This window comes from Larimichthys crocea, chromosome XII (assembly GCF_000972845.2).
Source record: "Larimichthys crocea isolate SSNF chromosome XII, L_crocea_2.0, whole genome shotgun sequence".
NCBI classification, from domain to species: Eukaryota; Metazoa; Chordata; class Actinopteri; family Sciaenidae; genus Larimichthys; species Larimichthys crocea.
The window spans coordinates 1,217,137-1,244,342 of NC_040022.1; the positions used below are offsets into that span (position 1 = coordinate 1,217,137).

Sequence of the window (27,206 nt, forward strand, 5' to 3'; positions counted from 1 at the left end):
ACTGTCTTACAGTCTCATTTTGTAATTAATCATAGATGTATGCTAAATGCTATGTGCTTTAATGACTACTGAACAACAAAATATTACAGCAATCTCTATAATTTGTTTTTAAATTGATTTATTCCTCTAAGTACCACTAGAGGGAGGAAGTGTACACACAGCATCTTCACATAGACCAGTTAATTAGTGACTCTAATTGAATGGTTGTATAAGCTGGTGGCTGGTCCAGGGTGTACCCCTCCTATCCTCTCGGATAGCCCAACTGTGACCCTGATAAGACAGATAATGGATAGATGGATATGCTACCAAAACTGGGTACAGTATTGTACAGTGCAGTGAGTTGGTACAGGTGAGAAAATGAGTTTTTTAACTCACATGGAGTGAAGAACAAATAAACAGATCATAAATGGTGTTTTAAGAGAGATTTTCTCATAGCCCCTTTTGTTAACCTGACGTAACTAATATATATCGGCCCTTCAGTATTGGTGATGTTAACAGGTTTTCCTCAACCCATCCCAGTACTGTATTCTGTAGATGTGCAGTATCTTTACTGAAATACCCAGATGTTACTCATAGTTTTCTTCTGCTGTACCATCGAAGTACCAGTAGGAACTGGTCCATATTTTATTGGTACTGACTCATAAAACAAAATGACTTTATAAAACAGCCTCAATTTTACAGTGCATCATCCTCCTCCATCCTCTGAGGCCTGAAGACTGTTCATGTGGGTTGAACTTTGAGAGATCAAGAGCAGAGCAAAGGTGATTTATGAGTTTTCACTCCTGAGGCACAAATTAGCTGGACCGGGGTTCAATTATGCAGAGCGGTGGTCGTGGGCACTGTTATAATGAGGGTCAGTAGGGCAAAGCCGGGACAGGAGGCAGAGGGAAAAGCAGCTCTTTGAATGGCTGGCACTGCAGTGAAGCTGAACATGAGAGCTGCTGTAGAGGAAAAAAAAACAGGTGTCACAGTTGGTGTAACGTTGATTGACAGGCCAGACTTTAACCCTCACCTGTTTATGAATTGGATTTGCCAAAATACATCTGTCAGTCAGACCTGCCTATGTCATTTTCTGGTTCCCATGAGCCTAAGCTCTGTCCGGTTTGGGTTATTACTTGTTTGGTTAGTTAATTGCTCAGCCCAGTTTCATTACTCTACTGATTTCCCATAAAGGTCTTAATCACAATGTGAGCTGTTATTTGCCGAGTTAACGTCAAACAGTCCATCACTGACCCCACACCAAAGACATTTCAATACAGTTGTGCAGTAACCTGATGTGTTTTTATCGACTTGCTCTTGTGTTTTCTCTCACACTGTGATCCACCAGTCCAACAGTGTGCTATTCCACTAATCAATAGCATCACTATGTGGGGTGAAAAATAGCTCTACCCAGCCTTGAAAAACCAATGTTCACCCACCTACCAACTCGGATAATTGGACCAGATGCAATACACTGTTATATTTCTATACAATGCAGGTGTCATTAGAGGTGAGTCACATGTGCAGCAAGGAGGCAGTAGGGAGAAACATGAGACAGAGATGAAGAGGATGGTTATTAAAAGAAGCTCCGGTGCAGGGGTGCATTGGAGGATGACAGGTTTTGAGGAATGGATAAAGATTTAAAGCCAAGCGAAAGAGGGAAGAGAGTTTCTGTTGAATCCCAGATTCTGACTGAGCCACTGATCCCGCGTCTGCTTTCGTCTCAGATGTGTTAAGGCTGGATGTTCGGATTCAGTGTCAGTGATTTTGATGATTGCATAGATAGATAGACGGACAGCAGATGGTGACTTCGGGTTAAAATATATCCTTCTCATCTTGTTTTCAGTTTTCTATTTACTGAAATGTCATGATAAACTGAGTACGAGTAATGAGACAGGATCATTTGTCTTTTAGGCAACCTGCATAAAGGTCACATTGTTACTTTCCAGTGCTAGTACTAGGAATAATATCTAAAGAGCCAGTAGCACAGCAGAGAGGCAAAACTCTTGACCTCCACAAAGTTTGAAGTCCAGCAGCTGTGTCTGCTTTTTGGAGAAAGCTTGTGGCCACAGTAGCATTTTCCGTTTAGTTTGGGCACCTACACATCTTGAGAAACAATTGCGTAGTCGCGTGGACGTGACAAACCGCATTGGGACTCATTATTTATTTCCCTAACCTAATCAAAAATAGTTTCCTGGATTGTATTTATGCCTGCAGGGCCAAGCTAAGACAATAAAAGACTTGGCTGACATGTAGTCCCATTCGTGATATGTTTTAATATCGCACTGGTGTTGTCATTTTGTTTATTATAATAATAACAAAGTCCAGCTTTTTGGGTTTACTCAGTACCAAAGTGACTTATGAATTGTCTCCGTGATTAGACAAGAAAAATAATTAGTAAATCCAGAACGCCAGGGGGAAATAAGGATGTCTTTTCATACCTTTGACACATTGTTCAACGGAGGAAAAGCCACATTATGATTATAATTTGATTAAGAAATGGTGATTGCGCTGGATTTATCCTGTGCATACTTAATTTCCTGACTGATCGTGCGTGTTTGTGCCCCTGTGTGTGATGCTCCACATATTGCTATAGTGTTTGCGGGAGACTGAAGCAAAGCCGCTGTTTGCTCCTGATCAAAGCGTAATTGAGACGATGGTGTTGTCAGTAATGTTTCGTCTTTTTTTTTTCTTTCCACAAACCACAGAGTGAAGTACCGATGTCTTCAGCTCTCGTACGTAAGAAGAACTGAGCCTCTGAGTGATGATGAAAGCTGTCAGCGCCACCCTCTCCATTCAGAGAGCCTTGAGAATAATATTGCATCAGAGCCTTTTGTGGCAGTAGAACAATGGTTCTACATCTGAACAGACTTTAGATGAAGTGACAGCTGGAAACCGCATGAAAGGAGATGAATTTTAACTCTGACAATAATCATAAAAAAGTCAAGTTTATGTAAGATAATGACTCATCGTAGTGTTCTTTTGCCATAATAGTGGATGATCAGTGTAGGTGTGTAGGTGAAGCGCAGTTATATATTCAAATGATGAATTTGAACTAAGCATTGATCATGTTGAGGTTGATTTTGTAACAGTTCCTGATGATGATTCATACATTTTTATAAGGTGTGATTTGAAAAATTATTGGTTTCAGCTTTTAAAATGGAAATATCTTATACATACAGTATATATTACAGTAAACTGAATATGTTTGGGATTTTGCACTCTTGGTTGGATTAAAACTTTGATTACAGTACTGTCTAACAATACAGACATATTGCACATTATATTAAACAGGAGAAACTCTGCTACAAGCACATACAAGTCGTATTTACACACACCAAACACAACTCCAACACCAAGCAAATTAATTATTAAATATCAAAATTGGTATAGTGTCATAAAGTCAGCCACCTTTCCATTGCTAGTGCTCTGACACTTCATGCTGAACAGCCGAACGATGTGTCATATGATAGACAGTTACCATCAGTGTCACTCTGTTATGAAAACTTAACCAGCAGCTTTTTTTTTTTTTTTTTTTCACCAAAATTCAATTCAACTCAACTCAATTCAAACTTCATTTAAAAACAACTGAGGTTGACCAAAGTGCTGTACAGGTTAATACATATAATTAACATCACCACATTAATTTGAAATTAATCCTTCTGTAAATTTTTACAGATTGAAGGTGATTCTCCGGTAACATCTGTTATACAGACATTTTATTTTTCATGTGCATTGTGGAGAAAAAGGGAACATTAGTAAGTGGGACCTTTGAGGCCGGAACTGTTGCCACCCAGGTGGTCTCAGGTGTGGACTTCCGCTCACCTGCCAGACGCAACTTCGTCGTGTTTCCACAGGTCAGTACGTGACAAAGTTGTTTATGCTTTTATTTGTGCATACGTACACTGAGAGTGGTTTATGGTCATTTGCGTATGTTTGTTGTTGTTAAAGAAGTCGCGCTGTTACTGGCGGTAAACTGGTGTTTTCTTGCCCCTGCCTTTGTCTTGCAGGCGGTCAAGTGTGCTCGAGACTGCTACTACACACACATAGTCTCACACCTGCAAACAAGAAACACACACAACTGATAGTTTACACATATTTCACAATTTTACACATGGTTCATTTATGTTAATTTAATAAGAAGAGTTTAAGGATGTTTATGGAAGTTTTGTATGTATGTAATGTTTATATTCCTCCGTGAGTCCACTTGGGGTCCAGTGTGTGTCACATTCAGTAAACCAGCAGATGTAAGCTGCATGTTAGTCACAGTAAAATGACACTGTAAATTGTGCTATAGAGTTATAGTATGCAATGTGCCTTTTTGCACAGTCAGATTATAGGGTAATGCTGTAATTTGTGATTGATTTGTGTTTATGAGATTATTGGATGAATGTGATTTATAGACATAAAACGGACGAGGATATGACATTGCAGAGTTAATGCTATATTTTGAATATTTAAGAATTAAAGCGATGCGACTTGGACACAACTCCGTGTCTTCTTTGCTCTTCCGTTCTGTCTGTTCCACAGACAATTGTATTTGTCCCGAGGTCCCACGTTTGGGACCCGTAACAATACCAAAATTACAAAAGGTTAAGATAAATTAGGATTAAACTTGGTTAAAAGCCAGGGAGAAAAGATGTGTTTTTAGGGAGGATTTAAAAACCTCAAATGATCCAGCAGATCAGATGTGCCAGGGCAAGTTATTCCAGAGCCTAGAGGCCACCGCCTCGAAGGCTCGGTCACCTTTGGTTTTCAGTTTTGTTTTAGGGGCGACCAGTAGCAGCTGACTCGAGGATCTCGGAGTTATTATTCAAATAGACCATGTAGTTGCAGAGATGTACTCTATAAAGTTCCAAAAATGAGGCTGGGGCTTAAGAGGTTACCAAAACAACGTAGCTTGTGCAGAACTTGTTCACTTTATATTATTTTACTTTATATTAAGTTTTACATTTGTGCCCACTAATTCAACCATAAAGCAAGTTGTGGCTTTAGATATCTGCATGGTTCGGACTCTAGTCGCTCTGAGTTTAAGCCTGACATCTCTTGTCATCACGTCTGTCACTCAAAAGGCTAAAAGACCACATTTGGTCCCGTAGAGGACTCATCAGGAACATGGATTGTCACCAGTGATAATGAACCTTCAATCAATCATACACCTAAAATTATCCTCATAATATAATCTGATTTATCTGCATGCTGAACGAAACCCAGGGCAGGCCGATGCTACCCCTCATCGACATCATTGATGGACTCTGTTACTCAAATGCAAACTAATTCAGTAACACACTTTAACTGTTAGGGAAACAACTGAATGTACAGTATATTCTCGTGTTTTCAAGAGGACTGAGTCATCTATTGAACAAGAGCCACAGCCGCCATGTTGCCTCTGTCCCCAAGGACACCCCACTGTTCTTCTTTTTATGTGTTTTTAGAAATCTGTGTGTGCACTTTTGTGTGTGTCTGCTTTGTGGGTGACTGTGATTCATTATTTACCAACTCCCTCTCATCTACAGACGAGATTAATTTGTTAAAGCTCTGCACCCATTTGTTATATGGAGAGAGAGAGAGAGCAGCAGCATAAAAGAACACAACTTTTAGATGGTATGAATTGATGAAGTGTTTATTAACACACCACGCTATCTGAAACGGTGCTACCATTCGTCTAAATGTGAAGTGTTTGGCCTCCGCATGTTTTATAGAAATGTGAGGTTTATATCACATAAGAGGATTTCGATTATTCCTGAGTGGTTTGATGGCATTTTGTCTGTGCAGTCTGCACATGTCGTGTGGTTTTGGTTTGAGATTCAGAGAAAATGTGATTCTTTGATGATCTGTCTTTCATGTTTGGACGTCAGAGCTTTAATAGCAGGAAATGAAGTACTGAGAGAGGCACATAAATAAATATAAAGAAAAGTTTAGTGAGTCACTGCAGGCAGCACAGACAACCTAGTTGTACCGTCAAAAGCAAAAGTAAAAAGATAGATATAATCATTCATTGCAAGAGAACCTCTAAAAATTAGATTATCACTCAATTATATTCATTTTTGTTTGTTCAGATTATATATTGGTTTGTTGTGTGCAGGTGTACACAAGCATGCAGGTGAAGGAGCTTTAGGATTTGTGACACAAGCTCAGCAGCTAGATGACTCTAAACATCTCTGTACATAAGTCTACCACTGTCTCTGCTGAGGCCACATTCACAATAGGAGCTGCAGACTACCAGTCGGTTTTAGGAAAATAAATTTGCATCCCATAATGAACGCAGCAAAAATCCATTATGTGTTGTGCTGCTTTGCCTCTTGTTTTAGTAAATGCTAATGACACTTCTAGGCGCTGTCCATTTACATCATATAGCCGTCGCTGTTGTGTTGTGGTCATAAATATGCGATTGGTAAAAAAATCGGGGGGAAAATTGAATCAGCCGTGAAGCAATTTAGTCTTGAGGAAGCAGGGGGGGTTACAATCTTGTTAGCAGTCTGTATTCTGCACATCAAAGATGAGCTGACAGCAATTGCATGTCCACGTTAACAACAGGCTGGTGCCTGAAATGTGTCGCTGTTTGAGTGAAGAAAGGAGGATGACAGTAAATCTGTTGATTGAACACACACTGTGGAAAATAATTATTTATATGCCAAACACATTTTCAAGTGTCATTTGTAATTTGAAAAAGGTAATATACAGTATATATACAGAGCAGAGCTCAAATAGCTAAGACAGTGGTCAATAAAATAAACAGTACATTATAAAATAATAGAAAGGATATCAGAGTGTGCTTTATGAGCAGGCTGCAATGTAATGAGGGATCTAAATTGACTGTAGACTGGTAATTGATAATATAGGAAACGATACTTTTGTTTTTGATTATCATATACCCGGTGTTACAGTTTATTATATAATAATCTGAAGGTTACTCCCTCATTGTTCTTCCTATGGGATTTTGTATCCACATTTAATATACTCAAACAGGGTTTTATGTTTGTATCCTGTTTCCTTTTTTCCCAGTCAGAAAATCTCATGGAAGATTTGTTTATATTTAGACTTTACAATAAAGCTACAGTTCAATAAATAAGTTGTACAATAAATAAACTGACAATAAAACTTGGTTAACATTTCCAAACAAAGTGACCAATGAAATGTGACCCCTGACAGCACTATTACAGCCGTTTTAATCACTTCTTACCCAAAAAAGTGCACATTATGTAACATAATGCTGTGCTCGGACAGACATGGTTGATAATGTGACCTTGGATTAAAACCTCCACACTTGGCCTGGGGGCAGAGTCAATGTCCTGGGATTATGGTAAACCACTGCTCTGCCAATAACACACACAGGATTATTTTCCGCCACGTCTTTATGGTCTGAAACACATTTAGGTTCTGTGGAAGATTTGTAAATGTCACACTCTGACTAAGCGTACCTGATGATTTCAACCCATCTTTTCTAAATTTAATCTGTAAGTGCGTTTTGGATTTACCTTTCATACAGTATATGACTACTGCAAGCTTTCAGTCACAATATGTCACCCCCTCCATCATTTTATCAGAGTAACATTACAGCCATATCTAAGCACCTTATAGTATTTAATACATCCGATATCCTCAGCAGCTGTCACATCAGATACTCCAGAATACACATTTAAATATCCAACGCTGAGTCATCTTACCACAGAGCAGCCACGCCATCATCTTATGTGATTCATGAGTCACACTGACTGACATACGTCATCACCTCATGTGTGTCAAGTTTGATTCGAAAAACAATTTATTAGAACAGCATACGTACATCAAGCATCTTTCTGCAAAACTTACAAGCACAAACCAGCAATACTTACACAGCTGTACGCAGTATATAATCTATGAAGTGGGCACACAAGTCAGAACAGCTAAAAAACAGCAAGTTAAAGTGTGTTTTGAGTCCAGTCTTGAAAGCTATCAATAAAATGGGAAGAAAGTAGCAGAGAAAGCGTGAACATTTAGTGCTACATCTTGCAACAGACAGGTATTTTTGGTCCGGTGTCTCAAGACTTTGTAGTCCGATGTTATGAAGTTATTGAAATCTGTTTTTATTATATTGCGGTATACAAGCTTCCCTGGGTAATCTTCTCAGTGACCTGTTATTTTGATTTAATCACAGATGTCATTGACCCGCTGTGTTATTTTTATCACAGTATGCCGGATTAAAAGCAGGCGGAGCGGGCCAAACAGTAGAGCTGCTGGCTTTTTGATGTGACTGGTCCGAATATACCTGTTGTCTTAACTGTGTGCCAGAGAAGAGATTTGGATAATTCTGGTTAACACTCCCACTAAACTCTGAGATGAAGGTCACACAGAGGACCACAGAGTGCATCAGTTAAAAGAGAAAAACTAATCTAGCTTAACTACTACGTTCTTTTGTTTCTTCGACTTCTGTTAAGCAAAGGTGGGTGTCCCTTGATTTGAACACAGGGTTCCCACACCTTCTTAGACATCAAATTCAAGGACTCCAGACCCATACACACACACACGCAGTCTACAACAAGGAATTAATTACGGTTAAAACCCTGAGGACTTTTATCATGAGGACCAGTAGTCTTTACGGAAACGTTGTTAATGTTCAAAAAAGCTGTTAGTCTGCCAAGCTTAGCCACATGATGCTGATGATCTCAATATGAGTTTAATCTCAAGCACTTGTAATCCACCAGCATAAGACATGACACATGTTTTTACACATGTTTTATTTTCAAAAACCTCCTGTGGGAAATATGCTGACAGACTTATTTATCATCGTAACACGTGAATATACAGACACACATGCATTAAATAAACATATACAGTCTCCTTTGAATGCGTAGACCAGTGAAAAACTAGATGCAAGTTGAATTCAGGGAGTTAAATGCACATATTCTACACGTGTTGGCAACCACATCACAAATGTCAAAGTATAATTCCCATAAGGTGCAACTAACGAGTTTAGTCTCTACAAAACATACATCACAAATTCCCAAGTGACCACCAGTCCTAAAAACACAGCACTTTTGAGGAGCTAGAGCCAATTATTAAATACTTTTTCTCTTAAATAATTCCTCATTTCAAAGTAGTTGCCAGTTAATTATCTTTTGATCCACAAATTGATGAAACATTATTAGTTTCGGTTCTTCTTGCGTACCTTCTCAAACAATGTCAATGTCAAAATGTCTGTGACTTTTCTCTCCACACTATCAGCTTGTTAGGTGACTCACTGTTTATCTCTTGTTGGTGAAAAGCTGCCAGCCAGACAGTATCAGGGTAACTTTAGCTTTTATATAAGTGGTGAAGACCATCACTGGACTGCAGCAGCAATGATTGACGTGTGGTTTCTGGCTCCTGAAGAGCTGTGGCTCCTCCTGAGAGATTTGATAAAGTTTGAATCTTTGCAGGGTGCTGCTGTCGATGCAGTTGGCTGGCAGTAGAAGTCACCTTGTGACGTTGGAGACTGCAGCACACTAAATCAACACTATTCAATACGCCTGCGTTTTTGTGCATGATCTAGATACTACTAAATTCTTACATCGACCCAAGTGGACCTACATAGATTAACATACACACTCACTTACTCTAAAGACTCTTTTCTGGATCATTAGTCCTCTGTGTATCACCCCTCCTCTGCTCTACTCTTGTCACAGAGGGAACCTAATTGCTCTGAAACCTGTACTGTCCAAAAGCCACATCCTATATTCAGCACAACAGGAACACACAGGGGAACCTGAGGGGCAGACTCCAACCAAACCCAACTTTATTAACATTTTCTTGACAAAGCCACTTGCCCTGAATGGAGGACCCAGATAGAGGTTACAGCAGGAAAGGGCAAAACTGAGTGTGTGAGTTTTATTAAAGGATACTGCGGATTTTTAATGTGTTTAAAGGTTAGACAAAGTAAATGGTGCTGGGCTGCCATTATCCTGCAGTCCCAAAGCACCATTTCATGCCAATCCTTTATTCTACAGAGAGTTTCTCTCTCTCCTCTCCTCCTGACACGTGTCCCAGTGGACTAACTTATGGTAGCATATACATAGAGTTGCTTATTATCTTTTTTTTTACACTTACAGTCTAGACAGTCTAACCAGACAATCAATTGTCTTTCTTTCCTTTACTTAATGATCATCCTTTTTCGATCTATGCTGTATCCACACACAAGCTCAGCAGCAAAAATCCCTCCAGTTTCACATCACAGAAACATCTGACACATTAGCACAGCGATGCTCACAGCGAGCGCTGACACAGGGTCACTTAAGAGGCTCCAGCCCTCCATGGTAACAGCAATTAATTGAAGACAGATTATATCTCTGGCACTATAATAGCTGTTGTCCATTACTGTAATGATGATCCTCCGTGCAGTCTCCAGTGTCAATTAGCTTGACGTGATCTACTAAGGTCTGTTTGAACATAAATTGATCTTTTCATCTTAACACCCAGCAGTAATTAGGAGGACATTTTTTAGGGGAAGATCAGTCAGTCATGACACCCTGAAACCGTTGGACAAATTGGGGAGACACAGTCTACGCAGGGTAATTAATTCATTTGTGGAGTAGTTGTCACAGAGAATATACGGCTTGAGATGTTTTAATGTTTTTTTTTCTTTTATTCTTTATAAAAGTAAAAAAGGGCACACAGACACTTTTATTTTTACTTTTCCTGATTTGCATAAAAGCAGTACATGAATGCAACGTGTTAATTGTTAAAAGGATATTTTAACTTTAGGCTTAGCCAGCTAAAGGTAACAAAAAAACAACAAGTCTAAAAAATGTTTTACATGTTTGTATTGATGTGCCAGATGCAGCAGCAGTTGCCAGACTTTATAGGAAATGGTGCTCCCAGGCCAAGATGTAGTCTAAGCGTGTAATCACCTCTTTTAAGCAGCAATTTTTCAATTTAACACGATGCTGGTAGGTGGATTAACACCAAACGAACACACAAACATACAGAGCGGCATCTATCTTCCTATTTAACTGAGAAAAAGAATAATCATCTTTCCTAAAATGTCAAATTCCCAGCCAACAAGAGTGACTATTTTTCAATGACCAAATTATATTCATATCAGTATACCTGCTACACATCCATTCAGTCTAAATGACGCTGAGTCTGTCACGGATACACCCAAACATGATGAGTGATTCAGCAGGATGACAATGTGGGTGTGGACAAACAGCCAGAAAATATTCTGTGGAGTTGGAGGAGGAGGAGAGTTGTAAAAAGTTGAAGTTGTGACACACACACACACACACACACACACACACACACACATACACACACACGCAGGTTGCTCATTAAATGTGCTATAGGGAGTTGGTATGTGAACCTGCCTAGCGCTGCAGTGCTGTGCTGCAGAATGTGGAGGAAAGATGGGACAGTCATCGCCAGAGGAATTTTTTTCTACGCCAGGTGAAGCAGATGACTGTGCTATTATAGTCTCCCTGTCAGAAAAGACTATATTGGGGAAGGCACATAACTTTTTAGTTTAATCCTCTAGAGTCTGTGGCAGCTGTTGTATAAGCAGTTGTTGCACAGTGTGGTTGGTAACCTGTAGGTGGCGCAGTGATTCACAGCGAGAACAAAGTGGGTTTGATTTCATGGACCTGTCTTCATTTGGATGTTTGTCTCATGTTTCTGCAGGCTTTCTACCACATTCAATGCATGTCAAGTGAATTGGAGAATCAGTTCCCTGTGATGCACTCTGATGGACTAGTGAAGGCACGGTTTTACTGCTACTGCTACTCCATTCACTCATTATAGTGGATTAGAATCATGGCGACAGTCTGGTCTGTGATCTATGCTCAGTGTCAGGGTTTGGTGGTTGTCCACACTGCCAGCAGGTTACAGTATACTGTGAAGCTGCAACAATTCATCATCAGGTCAAACAGAAAATAAAATTCCTTGGTCTTCAGATGTGATAATTTGCTGCTTTTCTTTGTCATTTATAAACTGAATATATTTCAGTATTAGACTGGTGGTCTGGAAATAAAATAGCTCTTTGAATACATTACCCTTGGCTGCGACATTTTTCACATTTACTGACATTTTATAGACAAAACAATTTGTGAACAAACTGATTGATTAGCTGATTAATTGTGAATGAAAGTTATTGTGAGTTACATTGTGATATATCACTCTACATTTCATGGAAGTAAATTCATAAAACGAGTCACTTTCCATTACCTTTTGTAGCATGTGACAGTAATACCCTATACTGTATGTCACACAGTATACATGTAGCTGCCTGTCGTTTAATTAATACGGTAATCGTTATTCCAAATCCATTTTCTTAATTTATTCAGTATCAGATTTATTGCCAAGTTTTCACATACAAGGAATTTGTCTTGGAGTTATTGGTGCATAACAAACTTTAAAGTCAGTGTAAAGGCAATTCTGTGATTTCTTCTTTCAAAAATACATTAAATATGTTGGAAAATAGACTTCGAACGATATATTACTGAAATGTGTCAAAACAGTTTTTCACCAGTTTTCAGTCCAGGATTTTGTGGGCGGTCCTAAAGGATGGCTCGATGACACGCCAAGGCCACCCTGAGCGTATCCCTACACCCCTGGAGCTGAGAACACTGCTCATTTTTATCCAATTTAGACACCTAATTTCATAAACTTGTTGATATTTTTAATCATTCAAATTTGGCTGGGTGGTTAATAAGACTTGGATCGGCTTATATGTTCATCTGAAATGTACTTGAACAACACGGTGACTGAATTGTCTCAGTTATGAATTACAAAATACAAATACAGTAGCATAAATAAGGCTAAATTACCGCCCACCCACGCCAAAAATTTAGTAAGAGTAACACAAGCTCGCCGTTGTAACTTCTCCCACCTTCCTGTCGAGTGCATGTAAACACTTGCATCTTGTTTTGACAGTTTGTTTTCATGAAATCCTCTCACAGCGTACCCAGAGCTGCTGCCGGTGCCTCTCAGGTCATGGATTATTCATGGGATATAGAGGGAGATGACGCAGTCCCATCATGTGGCTCACATCCCAGTGAGCACTGTGTGACAGGGCCAGTTGCATCAGGTCAAAAAAAGTTGTCTCACGTCACACGTGACTACTACTAATAATAATAATACAGCAAAATGATCTTTAATTATCTTTCTTGTCTAGCTGTAATGTGTTCATACCTGTACAGGTATTCGAATTTACCTGCCACACCAAGGTACAGATAGAGTTGATATCAAATATCACAACATGGAAAAACATGGATATGAGCCTAATGATTGGTCAACAGAGCCAGCGCCTCCTCTCAATTTCTAGTCTTGCTATTTTTCGCCCGGTGATAAGGCGGCTCTCTGCTTGGCCACTGACAAGTCCACTCTTATTTTTGACATTATCTTACAGCTACACTCGGTCGTGGCAGCCTGAATTGTGAGCTGCATTGCAGAAATAAAAAAGAAAAGGTGGTTTGTTTTGTTGAGGATTTTCCATGGGTTGAAGTGATGAAATCCTCCTGTAATGTCGGTACTGGGTGTTGGCAGACGTGCTTTGAGCTGTTTTCAGTTTTGAATCAACTAGCAATTACCACAAACGCACTCATTGTTCACAAAGAGTGTCACAATAGCTGACAACCCCTCATCAAGTGAGCGCGATGCGTGTAAGCGACTGTATTCGTCTGTTTAACCAACTCACTAATCAGAGGAGGTCTGTTTTTATGTTTTTCTGACAGTACGTGCTGTACACACACCGTGCTGATGCTCTTAATTAATGTTTGTCTATATGCATTTGATTGCAGCTTGTGACACTGTGCGTTGGAGATTCATTGATGTCTGCAACAGTGGGTGTTTTCAATGACAAGGGTATCTGCGCATATGAGACGAAACTTTGAAACATAAAATGGGAATCATGAAAGCAAAAACTGCTTCATCTCTTAGATTTTAGTTGATTTTAAAAAAGAAAAAGAAAGAAAAATGTCAGATTTCTGCTTGGAAATTACTAAAAAAAGAAAAAGTCAAAGAGAATCTGGTGTGCTTTGGTGGGCAAGTATTACAAGCACAGACATCAGAGATTCTCCCTTTTCAAGTGAATAGCCCAGAACAATCACAGTTCAGATCTGTCCCTTTGTTGTAGTGGCTACATGGTGACCATCTAATCTTTTAAGTAAGAGTCACGAAAAAAGGTTTTTAATACATTATGTTGTATTTTACTGCAGGTAGTTTTAATATTCAGTGTGTTGTGAACTTTGCTTGCTGTTTGGTTCTGCGGCAAACACAAGCCAGAATCTGGACAAAGTATGAACATTACATCATTTAAAAACAGCATTTATTTACTCTATTTACACCCTGACTATATGAAGCTGTCTCCAAAACAGCACCAGTCTGATATTTTCAACACTTAAAAGCAGATAAACACATCATTTAGATAAATCGATCTAGAGTAAAACCACACGGCAGTGAGACACTGCTTGATACACCAATTTAATAATTTACCAAAAGCTCAACTCAACTCAAGTAAGAAATAAAGAAGTAGAAATTCTCTCTGGCCTTATACTCACCCATCCTTCTAAATCTGCCTCAGACAGTTATTTTAAAAGGATGACATGACTCCACATCCCTGAAGTTTGTGCCATGTATCTGCCTGTACTTTTATTAAAACCAAAAACTTTCCTAAAGTCTAAAAAAACTAAAATGAAAATGCATTTTTTCTTATCAAATCAAATCTGTCTGCCTCGAGTTGTCAAAAATGTCATTACTCACCACATAAGAGTTGAAGTTTCATTCCTCTATCTGCAGTAATCACACCCCCTACATCTGTAGCTCCCAGTGTTCTTGAAATTGCCAGTTCTCTCCTCCTAATGAGCCAGAGGGTCTCTGTGGCCACGGACTACACCACAACGTCTGGTGGAGACGTGTCATGGTGATCCTCTAGGAAACTGGAAGCTGCCTGGCAAGGTAAACTTTAATATTTCAGAGGAGACTTGATGGATTCCATCAGGTGTTTTCACCTGTTCTGAAAAATAATAGACAAGGCCATCTTCCAGCATCTCATCCCGGTTCTTTAAAACCCGGTCATGTCACTCTCTGTTATACCCTTGAGGCAGTGCAGTCCTACAGTGTGACAGGATGACCTGGAGGCTTGCAGTAGACATACATCTGATAGGGGCTGCTCGTTTCTCCTCACGATTTTCTGCACCTCAATGTCTCCTTCAGGTATTTGTTTAGAAACACTTCTTTCCACAGCATCACGTGTTTGTTTTATGATTTCCTTTTCTATAGTGAACAGAGCCACTATACTGTGTGTACGCCTCCCTCAGTTAATTGCTGATTCTTTCAGCTTGGTAGCACACTCCGCCTTGACCTTTAAATTCTGTGTAAAGGAGATTTCTTTCAAAAATACATTAAATATGTTGGAAAATAGTTGCTGAAAACATGAAAAAAGACTTTGAATAATATATTACTGAAATGTGGAGTTAGAGGTTAAAACAGTTTTCAGTCCAGGATTTTGTGGGCGGTCCTAAAGGGTGGCTCGATGACACGCTGAGGCCACCCTGATTAATTCAAAGTTAGATCAGTTTTCTGTTTTCTATTCTATTTAAACGCGTACAGTACATGGAGTGTATCAGAAAGGGCAGTGGTTTTATTTTCCAGTGTTGTTGCCTTCATCTGTCCATTCAAGTTGTTCGGGTAGGATCAGTTGCTCTCCACGACTTTCTCTGACTCCAGCTTCTAGCTTGGCCATGAACAACTTTTTATATTCTATTTTCAAATAAATCATCCCACTATGATACTCCTTTTATCCATCCATCCATTATCTGTAAGCACTTATTCTCATTAGGGTCATGGTGGGGCTGGAGCCTATCCTAGGTCCATGACGCTTAAAATCCTTTTATTTCTTATGTACTCTCTCTCCCTCTCTCTTGTCAATTGAATAGCATTCTCTGCATTTCTGCTTTATTCGTGCCATGTGCAATTGCTTTTAGTGGCCTTCAGCAGAAGTTTTTTCCAATTTATTTTTCTTGTACAAGAATTTTTATCTGAGTTATCGTGCCTCACAGCACTGCCAATAGCTAGACCACTGAGCACTGATCACAACACCAGTATGTTGAATTGTATCCTGGGTGCTGTTAGAGGACAATGACAGCTCAATAGTGTGAAACAGTGGGAGTTTTTCTGGCTGTGCAATTCAATCACTTCAAATTGTGCACTTTAAATCTCGAATAAATCGATCATTGTTATGTGTTCATTTGTCCTTGAGCATTGAAGTCACATTAAGATAAAAGGGATGCATACAATCAGAATGAACTGATGTTTTATTTGTTGAATACTGGAACTGAAATCAGTTTGCCTTGATTGAAATTCATTCTGTTCTTTTGTGTTGCTGTTTTTTTATTAATTATATTTGCTACTTCGTGCGGTCCACTGCACACCCAGACTTCTGGAATATTTGGATTTCTATTAAACAGCTCAGTCAATTACATGTTCACAGCCAGCTTTATTTTTGGTTTGTTATTATTAAAGTCAAGCTCCTGTTGAGAAGTATCTCACTTGTTCTGTACAAACAAAAACCAAAAAGATTTGACCAGATTTTATTTCGTTGGTCTGTTTTCTTTCTTATTATTATTTAATTGATTTCTGCACATCTTTAGAAGTTTTACAACTTTACTGTTGACTTTCATCTTTAAAAGCAAAAAAGAAATCGAATGTGCTGCCTCATGGTGCACCTGCTCCGTCAGGTTAGGTGAGGACACCTGCGTTTTCTCCGTCACTGCTTGCCTCAGCGCTGCTGCCACCGCGCTCTTGGTGATTGCTCGCACACAATGAGCGGACCGCCACACTCTGTGCTACCTGGTGTGTGAATGTAAGAGAAGGGTGGTGGAGGTAAGGTATGACCTGATTATGGAAAACAGCCCCTGGCATCGCTCCCAGAGGGCGCAGGAATTGTGGCATCATAGTGAAAAATATTCCTGTTGTGCCGGCTTCTGTCACAAGACGCCTGTGGATGAAGCTCAGCCATGGCAGACTGCCAAGAGAGGGAGAGCGGGGAAGAGAGGGATGGATGGAGGGAGATGATAAAGACGAGATAGAATTATGCAGCATTCATGTCATTTCAGATTTATGGTAGATGTTATTGATGTTTGCATCCGAGTCGTAATTACAGTCGGAGTATGTGGGATGTTTTTAAGCAGGCGCTGATATTTCCCACTTTGCATCTCACACTGTGGATGTAAATCAACGAAGGTGGCGGCAAGCGAAGGGACAATTTCACCAAATCTGGCAATATATGATAGCAAACACCCAAAATGTGTGTACACTTCACACCAATACAATCCATCCAAATGACTGTAATTTACGAAGGAATGGCAGTTTCAAAGTGCACTCAGTTGCGGTGTTTGTGATTGATTTTAAATAGATTTTGCCTTTTCATGACATTAAACATATTTGCTTATTCGTAGGCAGATAAAAATTGTAGTGTGCAGCAAATAACAGAAGAGTTTTAGATGAATGTGTGCACTGAAGAAGTAGCTTCATGCACACCTGTGGGTCTAAATATGACAGTTGTGAGGTGACTTCATCTCAGAAACAATGCAGTGTCTCTGTCCTTGTATTGTTTTTTTTTTATGAGCTGCAAACTGAATCTATAGATAGGATATTATCCAAATGTATAAACTACTTCTTCTCCTTCTCACAACTGTATAATCTCTTTTACCCACACTCCTAAATTCAATCTGACCATTGGAGAGGAAAAATGCAAACCTTACTCATCAGTGTGCCGAGGAAACAAGTAACAAGCTGCAGAGAGGGGCACAGAGCCAAAGGAAAGAGGGAGGCCAAAAAATGTCGGAAAGCACCATTAATCTGCTCTGCCATCGCTTAGACAAGAGAAAGGGTGGTCCAAGGAAGATGTAGTGAACACACAAGTTTACGCTACCAAAGTCTTACTTTTGAAGGATAATAATGGGCTGCTGCAGTGTTTGGGGTGTTTTTTTGTTTTTTTTATTTTTTGTTGTAAATGGATGTTCAAGACAGACAATCAGAGGCGATGCTTCCCGTTCGAGTAAATTCAGTTGGCTTCGTTGTACTCCAGCACAAAAACTGCACTGATGCACAACAGCCTGAGCAGTTCAACTTGCACAGCACAGTGAAGTGAAATTTCCAAAAGAGTACCAACTCAACATGGGTTTGACTGGTTCCTCAAGAGTTTATGTTAGTCCCGGTTCTCTCGATGATGATGCATGTTGTGTTTTGTTTATGTATAATTTGATGCGCGATGAATAAAGTGGACTTTGTGGAAAGATTCAGAATCAAGTTATCCTGCACTATATAGTGTACAGAGCCTGTTGAATCAGCCAGGACAATAAACTACTAGAGTGTGTTTGTAGATTTATTATATAATGGTAAACATAAAACCCTGTAAAAACTCTTTGTTTCTCTGTGGTTGCGTTGGCTTGTCATCCTGCGGTAAGTATCATTTTAACACCAGTGGATTTGATAATCGTATCTAATCACCAGCAGGAAGAACAATGTCTGTCTCACTGCCAATGTGGCTCAGTATGGCTCCCAAGTGTACACTGTAGTTCATAATATGAATATAAAGTCCAAACAAAATGGTGCGACTATAGTTTTTACACCCTGATAAGTAATTAAATCCCGACTCATCTGGCAAGCATCTGAAGGAGGCATTAAAGAAAATTGGCGTGTGGTTTTGTGTTTGCGTTTCCCTTGAGGAAGGACTCTCTTTGTGCATATATTTGGACTGACGCTTGTTGGATGTTAGTCTAGAAGGGGAATTTCCCCCGTCAGCAGGAAATCAATTATTCATTCAGTGGCATGGAGGGTTGAGCACCACCCTGACAGCTGCAGAAGTAGCTCTGAGATTAAGGACAAGTACGGATGGATGTGTGTCTCATGTATATTCTGTTTCACCAGGCGAGCTCCTTTTTTGTCTTTCTGCCAAACAAACCACTGGCCCTCCACTGGCAGCATCTAAAGCACATCCATCCACATTACTCTTCTGTATTATACCAATTATAATTGTTTACAAATAATTACAAATGAGCAAAATGAGTTTATCCGCAGTACGACGGGCCAAGGCTTCACTATAATGAGATTTAATTTGAGGGAATTACTCATAGCACCTATGAGATGAGTACTGGATAAGAATTGGGTAGAAAAGGAGACAGTGTCGATGCAAATGTATGAAACAAACACACCCTAGTGTTTTGTGAGAGACATACAATATTAGTTTGAATTAAAGCCAGCAGCCGCCCTCACTCTCCACTATCAAACGCTAAAAAACCTGAAAAATCCAAACATCTCTCAGCATTTTTTTGCAGTGAGCACCATATGATCCAATAAAAGGACACTGATGGTTTGTGAAAATGATGCTATAAAACTCTTGAATATCACTGTTTTCCTATTTGTGCAGATCATCTCTTTGCCATTAAAAATGCATTTCTCTGAACAACATTTATCAACAGATTTCATGTGTCACCAATATTGTTGTTTTTTTATTTTATTTTTTCAGCAGAAACGGCTCTTATTCAGCATCATTTTTCTCACTCCCACATACTGTAGAGTTTTTATTTGTTTTCCTATCCTCTTGTCATGAATTTTTCATCAGCCACTTGATGAGACATTTCATGTGTTTGCCTTATAATGCACAGTAAGCAGTCTTTTGGTTGGGGTTATGTTCTACTGTCCCTCTGCTACAGTGGCTTTTGTGTACTGAAGGTAGGGTAGGTCTCTTAGTAGCTTTTGCTCTGTTTGCCCCTGATTTTGTCAGAATCGGCCTGCCAGAAGTCATGACATTCATCACAGCTGCATACTCAGGATGATTGTTCTTCTCACCTGCTTTGATTGACAGGAGGGTGAGGTTACAGGTGGCTTGTTTGAGCTCCCAGGCTTCATTGAGCCTGCCTCAGCTCTACCCATGCTTCACATATTTGCTGAATTGACAAGATTACGAAAGCCAGAGCGACCACACTCATAACAGCACTTCAGACATCACAGACCCTATGTCCAGGTTTCATATAGTCTATGGTTGAACCCCTGACTTTTCCTATAGTGCCACCATCAGGTTGACATTGGTTTTTAAATAAAATATTATATACAGTATACAGAGGTCCCTCGTTTATCGCGGGGGATACGTTCTAAAAATAACCCGCAATAAACGAAATCCGCGAAGTAAGTTTTACAATTATTATACATGTTTTAAGGCTGTAAAACTCCTAACCACACACTTTTATACACCTTTTCCACACATTTTGTACAGTACTCCCTTAGTTAATCAGGACGCAGAACACATGTGTGGTTCTCCCTTAGCCAATTTAGGACGCAGAACACAATGTGCGTTCATACTGTACAGTACGCTGTAAAAAAAAAAAGCATGCAAAATTACACTAAAAAAATCTGCAAAACTGCGAGTCCACAAAAAGTGAACTGTGTTATAGCGAGGGACGACTGTATATGGTTATATCCAATAACCATTGGATGGATTTCAATTCTCACATTCATGGTCCCCAGAGGAAGGGGGTGTGTAGCACTATGTGGCCTGTGTTTTAAGCAGCAAAAAAATATGAAATTGGACATTAATACTGTGTGATCATTTGACGTGTTGTTGTTATCCACATTGTCACTTCTTTAAAATAGCTCCGTCCTGTGTGCATTGCCTCCATGTCATTCCAAGGAGAGTGACAATACTCAGTGAAAAATGTTAAAATAAGAAATAGAGGAGCCAGATGTGGTGGACAAAAAAACCCAGCTCATATCTGACCTTTTCCTCTAAGTTAATTTGACTTGGAGTGCATACAAGCACAGACCAATTACGGCAGAGGTCAACAGACTGCGTATTATCTGGCTATGTCAAAAATATACCTGACAAAAGATGTGGTGCAATTTAAGTCAACGAAAAAAAAGAAAAAAGGCCTGATTTAGACTAATGTGCTCTGTAGGTCAACAAGGGCAGGTGGATGTGGAGGAGGTAGTCAATTTCCTTCTAGGCCTCCAGTGACCACTCATGCAGAAATCATGCTGTGTATGTGTGCGTCTGTCTGTGTGGATATGGAGGTGTGTTGCTGTATTTGTGTGTCACTTTCGGATTCAACAGAAAGACTTTGAACTGAAATCCAACTCCAGATGTTGCCACACTAGCTGTCTGTAATGGCTGTGCGATGCGTATGAGCTTAGGTTTGTCTGCTGTCTTGGGAAAACCCTATTGATACAAAGACGCCCCCCTACCTCAGAGATAAAGAATGGAAACCAATTTGTGGGACACATGATCTGACTGTGGTGGGATCAAACGACCTTCCTAGCAATAAAGGGAAGACCTTCAGACCCTGCAGCCTCTAATGCGAGCGGTGTCAGCTATGATTCATTTGCAGAGAAACTGCATAGACTGAGATGTATGACCTCAATGTGAACCTTTTGTTGGCCAAGAAAGCCACGTGTTTACTGTATGGAAAGTTGTGTGTACTCGGAGTTTGTGTGCAATTACTGTTGTTGCTGTACTCCTGTGCAGAAGGGATTTGTGGTTGGTTCAGATACTGGTGTCTGTGTGTGCTCTTCTAAAAGTCCTCTTGAACTTCTCCACCTATAGATCGATTCTTCACTCAAGGAAGATGGCATGAATCCCACATGCAGTTATGTTTCTGTTACACGGGGTATTTGTGCTTGTAATAAACATTACTGAGCTCTCAAAAGTAATAAAAGCTTGTTGGGTTATACTGTAGCAATAGCTGATTAGAAATTCACTGGCTTACACTATATCATGGGATTTTATTGATTGCCATTATTTAAATGGGTTACGTATGATTTCACCACAATTATGTAACCAATTTTATGAGGAGTATATGATGAAGACATGAGACTAAATCACCAAATGTCAAATATAGACTCCATGTGTAGACCTGAATTTCGTGAAAAGCTTCGATGAGAAACACGTTTGAATTCATAAGAATTAGTTTTTTGGTTGCGTACCTATTGAGAAAGGTAGATGAAGAATCAATTCTTGTCTGTTGTTGGTTGTTTTTATCTATCGGTATTCACATCCAGTCTTAAGTTGATTGGTTCAAAGCTTAGACTAGAGGTTTAGTATGGTAACCAAAATATACTCATACTAATACTAGACAAAACAAGGAGGTGTCCATATAGGACAAATCATTTTATTCACTTTTCAGTAAATTCATAAATTTTAAATGTGCCTAGATGTCTACTTTCAAAATACTGGGTACAGTATTATATTATGAAAGGGTCTAAAGACAGAGGGTGTCACTCCCTGTGCAGATTATAAAGCCCTCCGAGGCAAATGTAATTTATGACGTTGGGCTATACAAGTAAAATTTGATTTGATTTGATTTAATGTTTTATCAACTAATGATCTATCAAAGTAATGTTGGTTACCCAAAGATGCTTTGTTATCTTAACTTTTACCCACAAGTCAATGCAAGATAGCAAACTATACACATAACTTTACAACTTTATTGTCCAGCTGAGGACAGACTGTCTTGTGAGGCATCTCAGCATGGAAAAATGTCCCCACCTCTACTTGTAGGCTGATTTAAAGATGCTATTATACTTTTGGCACATCGGCTTAGTCTCAAAAAGTAGTAATGTGAATAAATATTACATTGCTTGGATCGTATCAGTATTTTGTTGGCCAGCTCTTTGTTACACCCTGTCCACTCCAAATAACCCATTTGTTTATCTCTGTCAATCATCTGGATTTTCCGAGACAGTAGTTTTATCTTAAAGCTGTAATTCATTTTCTGGTGCAAACAAGCTGACAACAAAACCTCTTAGGTTAATATAGTGTTCGTCTTAGTTGCCTATTTACACATCTGGTTGAAACCAACATGAGCATTCATTTGGCCATTTGATAAATGTTAAGTCCAATATTTACTTTTAGCTCCGTTTTTGGTCTCCACCAACATATAAATCCACAAATTTTGTCTCTTTAGCTGCTAAATGCTACTCTTTTTAGTTGCTAACTTTATGTATCTGATCTTTGTTGCTGAGCAGGTAGTGTACAGTAGGTTTTGACTGCTTTTATGTGGAATATAGCTGCAGACGACCACTTTTACATGCTATTCATGATGCGTTGTTAATTATAACAGCCAAATTTGGCTGGTAAACTGGAAAACTTACCATGCATACTCAAGAGGACGGGTTAAGTGTTCAGGAGTCTTAAATAAAAAAAAGTTTACACCTGTATATGATTCAAGTATCACAATTTATTACAAAAACTAGAACTTTTTTTTTTATCTGTCAGTGTTGCCATGCTTTAAGCATATAACAATACAGTATAAAATCTCAACCCAAAAGTAGGATAGTAAAAGCAAAGATCATAGATGCTGACGCAGCATTTACAGAAGTTAAGACATGCTGTTACTGTACAGAGAACATTCCCACTGACGTACGAACATCTGCAAAATGCGTTATTGTCATCAACAAATTGCATTTCACGATAAACAATCTGATCCAGCCTCATTCAGCGTGTTACAAGAAACACCTCTTTTGAAATTAATTTACACCAAAATAAACAAACACTCTGCAAATCATAATGAATGTGCTGAGATTTTTTTTTTCAACAGCCCAAGGCACTCAGGCTCAAATGTTGGCAATAAATACGTCATTCTTTTACACAAAATCACGTCAAGCAGGTGGTGGTAGAGAAAGAAGAGTGAGAGAGAAACAACGTCGTCTATTTCATGACCTCTTGAAGAAACACATTCCTTTTAAAGAAGTCCACCTTGGCCCTTTTCACAGTGAAAATCCCTGGCAGTCGAGACAGAAAAGACGTTTGAAGGAGTCAGTCAATTTTGTTGAATTGCGTGACATCTGTTTTCTAAAAACTACATGACCTCCTACAGTACTTTTGTTGCTGGCCTGTCATTTTGGTCTCTGAGAGCATCCTCTACTCTCCGGAGCAGCGTCAGCTGCTTTTTCAAATGAAGCCACAAGTAGGCCTGATGTGCATTCGAGCACCACGGGGTGCCAAAGTGTCCATTTTTGGTGACCTGTCCCCCACATGAGAATCTGGTAAATCTATCAAGTGTCCACAAATGATGTTTTCAAATATCTATAACAAATCCAGATGCTACTCATTAAAACAATCACCTCCTGATCTTTCAAATGCTGTGACAAACAGAGTGGCTTTAACAAATTTATTCATCTTCTCTTCCCTGCACTTCAGTTGAGCTGGCGACAAGCTTCAAATGTCCACTTCGAGGCACCTCCGTAAATATCAAGGCTCGTCTCCATCCATGCAAAAACGTTGCCCACTTGTGCTTTGCTGCTGCAAGTCGCTAGATTGTATATCTCTCCGACAGATAGTTTCCGATCCCAGATGTGAAAATTTGCCAGATCTCCAACAAAAGCTTGTGTGGCGTCGAATCCACCTCCGAGCGTGTCCTGTGGTGAAGACAAATGGATTTAATCAAGGATGATATGATTTTTTTTTATTTTGCCTCAGACTGGCATCACGGAAAGAACAAAATTGCCTCTGTGGATTATCTATCTTTTTTTTTATTATTATTGAATGAGGGATATGCATCTTTAATCCACTGGGTTTCTTAATGAGATCCAGTTAAAGATCTAATCATCTTATTAAAGCTATTACATGAATTACAGGGAGGACGGATTTGAAAATTGAAAACTGATCGTAATGTCACAATGAAATGGAAAAATTACTTTTCCATCTCGTTAGCTGTTTCCTGTCATGACAAATACCTTTTGTATTGAACAAAGTGATCCCTCTGTATTATGTCCTGAGTAAAAGTAGTAAAGATGCTCTCTACGTGTAGTTTATTTGTAGATTGAACCAGAATTTGATGCCTTTAAGGAACTGGGAGGCAGATGTATAATGTGTTCACCTGCTCTTGACCGAGTATCAGCAGGCCTTGTGGTTTGATGGGATGATATGGAGCCAGATTCTCTCCACTCCCTCTCTTGACTCCATCTTGGAAAGCTTCCCAAACACCATCCCGTGTAGTCCAGGTTACGCAGATATGATGCCACTTTCCATCATTGATGAGGAAAGGCAGCTTTGCAACCTAGAGGAAGGAGAAATATGTGAATATTTGCTAGAGTCAAAACCAAAATAACTTCTAAAAATGTTTTTTTAGACATACCTTGTCATTTATCAGTATCTCCATTGGGTTGTTTCCCCACTCTATGAGGACCAGCTCATTGGCTTGACCAGGTACTGCATAGGAGAAAGGTGTGCCCACTCCTGGGGACGCATTGGATTTGAGCCACATGCACACGGTGAGGGCGTACATCTCTGGCAAACTCTTCTTCACTTTTGCGTACATGTAGTTGGTTCTCAGTGGGAACGTGAGCTGGAATTTGTCCAGAGGCCTGTTTTCTCTTTGACCTGTGTGGAAGTAAATATAAAATATCTCTCTTCAGACGCTGTCAGCGTGTTTCTCATGTTTTTTTTTCATGCATCAGTCCCAATGCGCACATCCTGCGGATTTGCATAGGAATTATACGTTACACAACAAATCCACAATCGTGACGCTCGAGATTTGCTTTAATCTCTCATCATAAATCTATCACAGGAGTGTACTGTGTCTCTTGTTTTATTCACCACCACACCTCTCTGTCTGACCACCACACAAGTGGTTTTTCAAGCTCTTTGGTGTCAGAGGTGTCCCAGACTGAGACCGAGAGCGCACCGCTGGTTTTTAAGTTCTCAAGCGGTTCACAGAGCAAATGGAGGGGTGGGTCGTTCACTGCGTGTTTGAAATGGTTTCATCTGCATGAATTAAAGCAGGAAACAGCCTAAAATACCGCGCTGCTCCAGCTTTGAGGAGCAGATGAGTAAAACATTAATTCGACCGAGGTCGTAAAAGCGTATAATACCAAACAGGATGCGCAAAGAAGAGATTTATTTCTCACTTTGCGCCCTCACTGTGATCTCACATCTCATCTGCTAACTGATAATCGTTCCTCCATCTTTCACACTCACACACACACCAAACGCTCCCGGAGCTTCCCCCCCTTTTTTTTCCACTTTTTTGCGCGCATCTCCTCCCAACTACCTTTCTCCAGGTCGGTGATCCTCTGGTGGAGAGATGTGAGGGTGGACTCCACTCTCCCACGCTGCTCCGTCTCGTTGCGGAGTCCCGGCTTTCCCTCCTCGATGCTGTTCACTCGGGACAACACCTGCTTCTCCAGGTCGTCGATTCTACTTTGGAGCAGATCTTTGAGGCTGTTCGCCTGCACCGAGTTGTTACTTCTGCTGAATTGCTGTCAGGGGGGAAAAGATGCGTTTAATAATGAATTTTGAGTGGGGCTTATTACAGATTGACTTTTTTTTCCCCATAGTCTTATTGCAGTATAGCTGGACAATATTAATTTAATATTGGCAATTAGACCAGAATAACCAATTATTTATATTAATGTTATTGTTATTTTTCTATAAACCAATTAAAGTGGTTGTGATCGATGGAGCTTTGCGCAGTCTCCCAAACTATTGGAAAAATGTCCCCAGAAGCAGCAGCCTACCTCCAGGTTTTCTAATCTCTGCTTCAGCGACTGTAAAGTCTGTGATAGTTGCGTCAAAGTGTCCCCTGGTCCCCTCGATACATCCCCCATTGTGTTTTTGGTCCCCGCGTCTTTCCTCCTGCCCCCAGGCCGTGCGTCCACGGGCTCGGCGCCGCTCTGGCTCTCACAACGAGCCAACTTTGAGGTCAGTTCTCTGATAGTCTCTTTTTGGTTCATGATGGTCTCTTTCTGCTGCAAAACCGTCTCCCGCAGTTGCATAACAGTGGTCTTCAAGTCCTCTCCCGGCACACTGTTCTGCAAGGTGGCTGCGCATATGTCCATATCCTTGGGAACGGACGTGCAAATGAACTGCGTCTGTCCGCCAAAGTCTTGAGATGAACTTTCCAAAAGCAGGCACGAAAATAGAAAGAGTCTCCAACACATTCCTTTCTTTGCGGCCTGCATGTCGACGTCTGTGCTGATTTGTGACTTTAAAAAAAAATATTATTACTATTCGGGTCGAGGAGCCGCACTGACTCCACGCTTGTGTCCCCTTGTTGTTGTAATCCGTCTGTGGAAGTGCAGCCGTTTTTATACAGCCGTCCTGGTTCTGCGCAGAGCGAGCTGCTTCACTGCATCACGACCAGGAGGGGAGGGAAACGCGCCGTCCCCACTTTAATCGGCTCCAGAAAGCAGCGTCACAATCAAGAGATGAAACCCATTTCGCTTTCAGGCTCACCACATGTTAAATCTTTCATCACTTCGACTATTTGTCATTTTCTCTCTGT

General features: G+C 40.0%; 1 protein-coding gene and 1 long non-coding RNA gene across 2 annotated transcripts in view; one reads left to right on the top strand and one right to left on the bottom strand.

The window, feature by feature from the left end:
• The first annotated feature begins 3,781 nt into the window (after nucleotides 1–3,781).
• LOC113747105 (uncharacterized) overlaps nucleotides 3,782–27,206 on the top strand; it is a 49,453-nt gene continuing 26,028 nt past the window's right edge. Inside the window, exon 1 of the long non-coding RNA XR_003463344.1 lies at nucleotides 3,782–3,836. This is a non-coding gene — a long non-coding RNA (uncharacterized LOC113747105). The remainder of the gene's footprint in view (nucleotides 3,837–27,206) is intronic.
• Nucleotides 23,140–27,106, bottom strand: nptx1l (neuronal pentraxin 1 like). The gene is made up of 5 exons (XM_019257574.2): nucleotides 26,440–27,106; nucleotides 25,974–26,181; nucleotides 25,059–25,303; nucleotides 24,801–24,980; nucleotides 23,140–24,339 (listed from the first exon to the last, which is right to left on the bottom strand). The coding sequence occupies exons 1-5, from the start codon at nucleotides 26,881–26,883 to the stop codon at nucleotides 24,118–24,120; spliced, it is 1,299 nt and encodes a 432-aa protein (XP_019113119.1). The 5' UTR covers nucleotides 26,884–27,106; the 3' UTR covers nucleotides 23,140–24,117.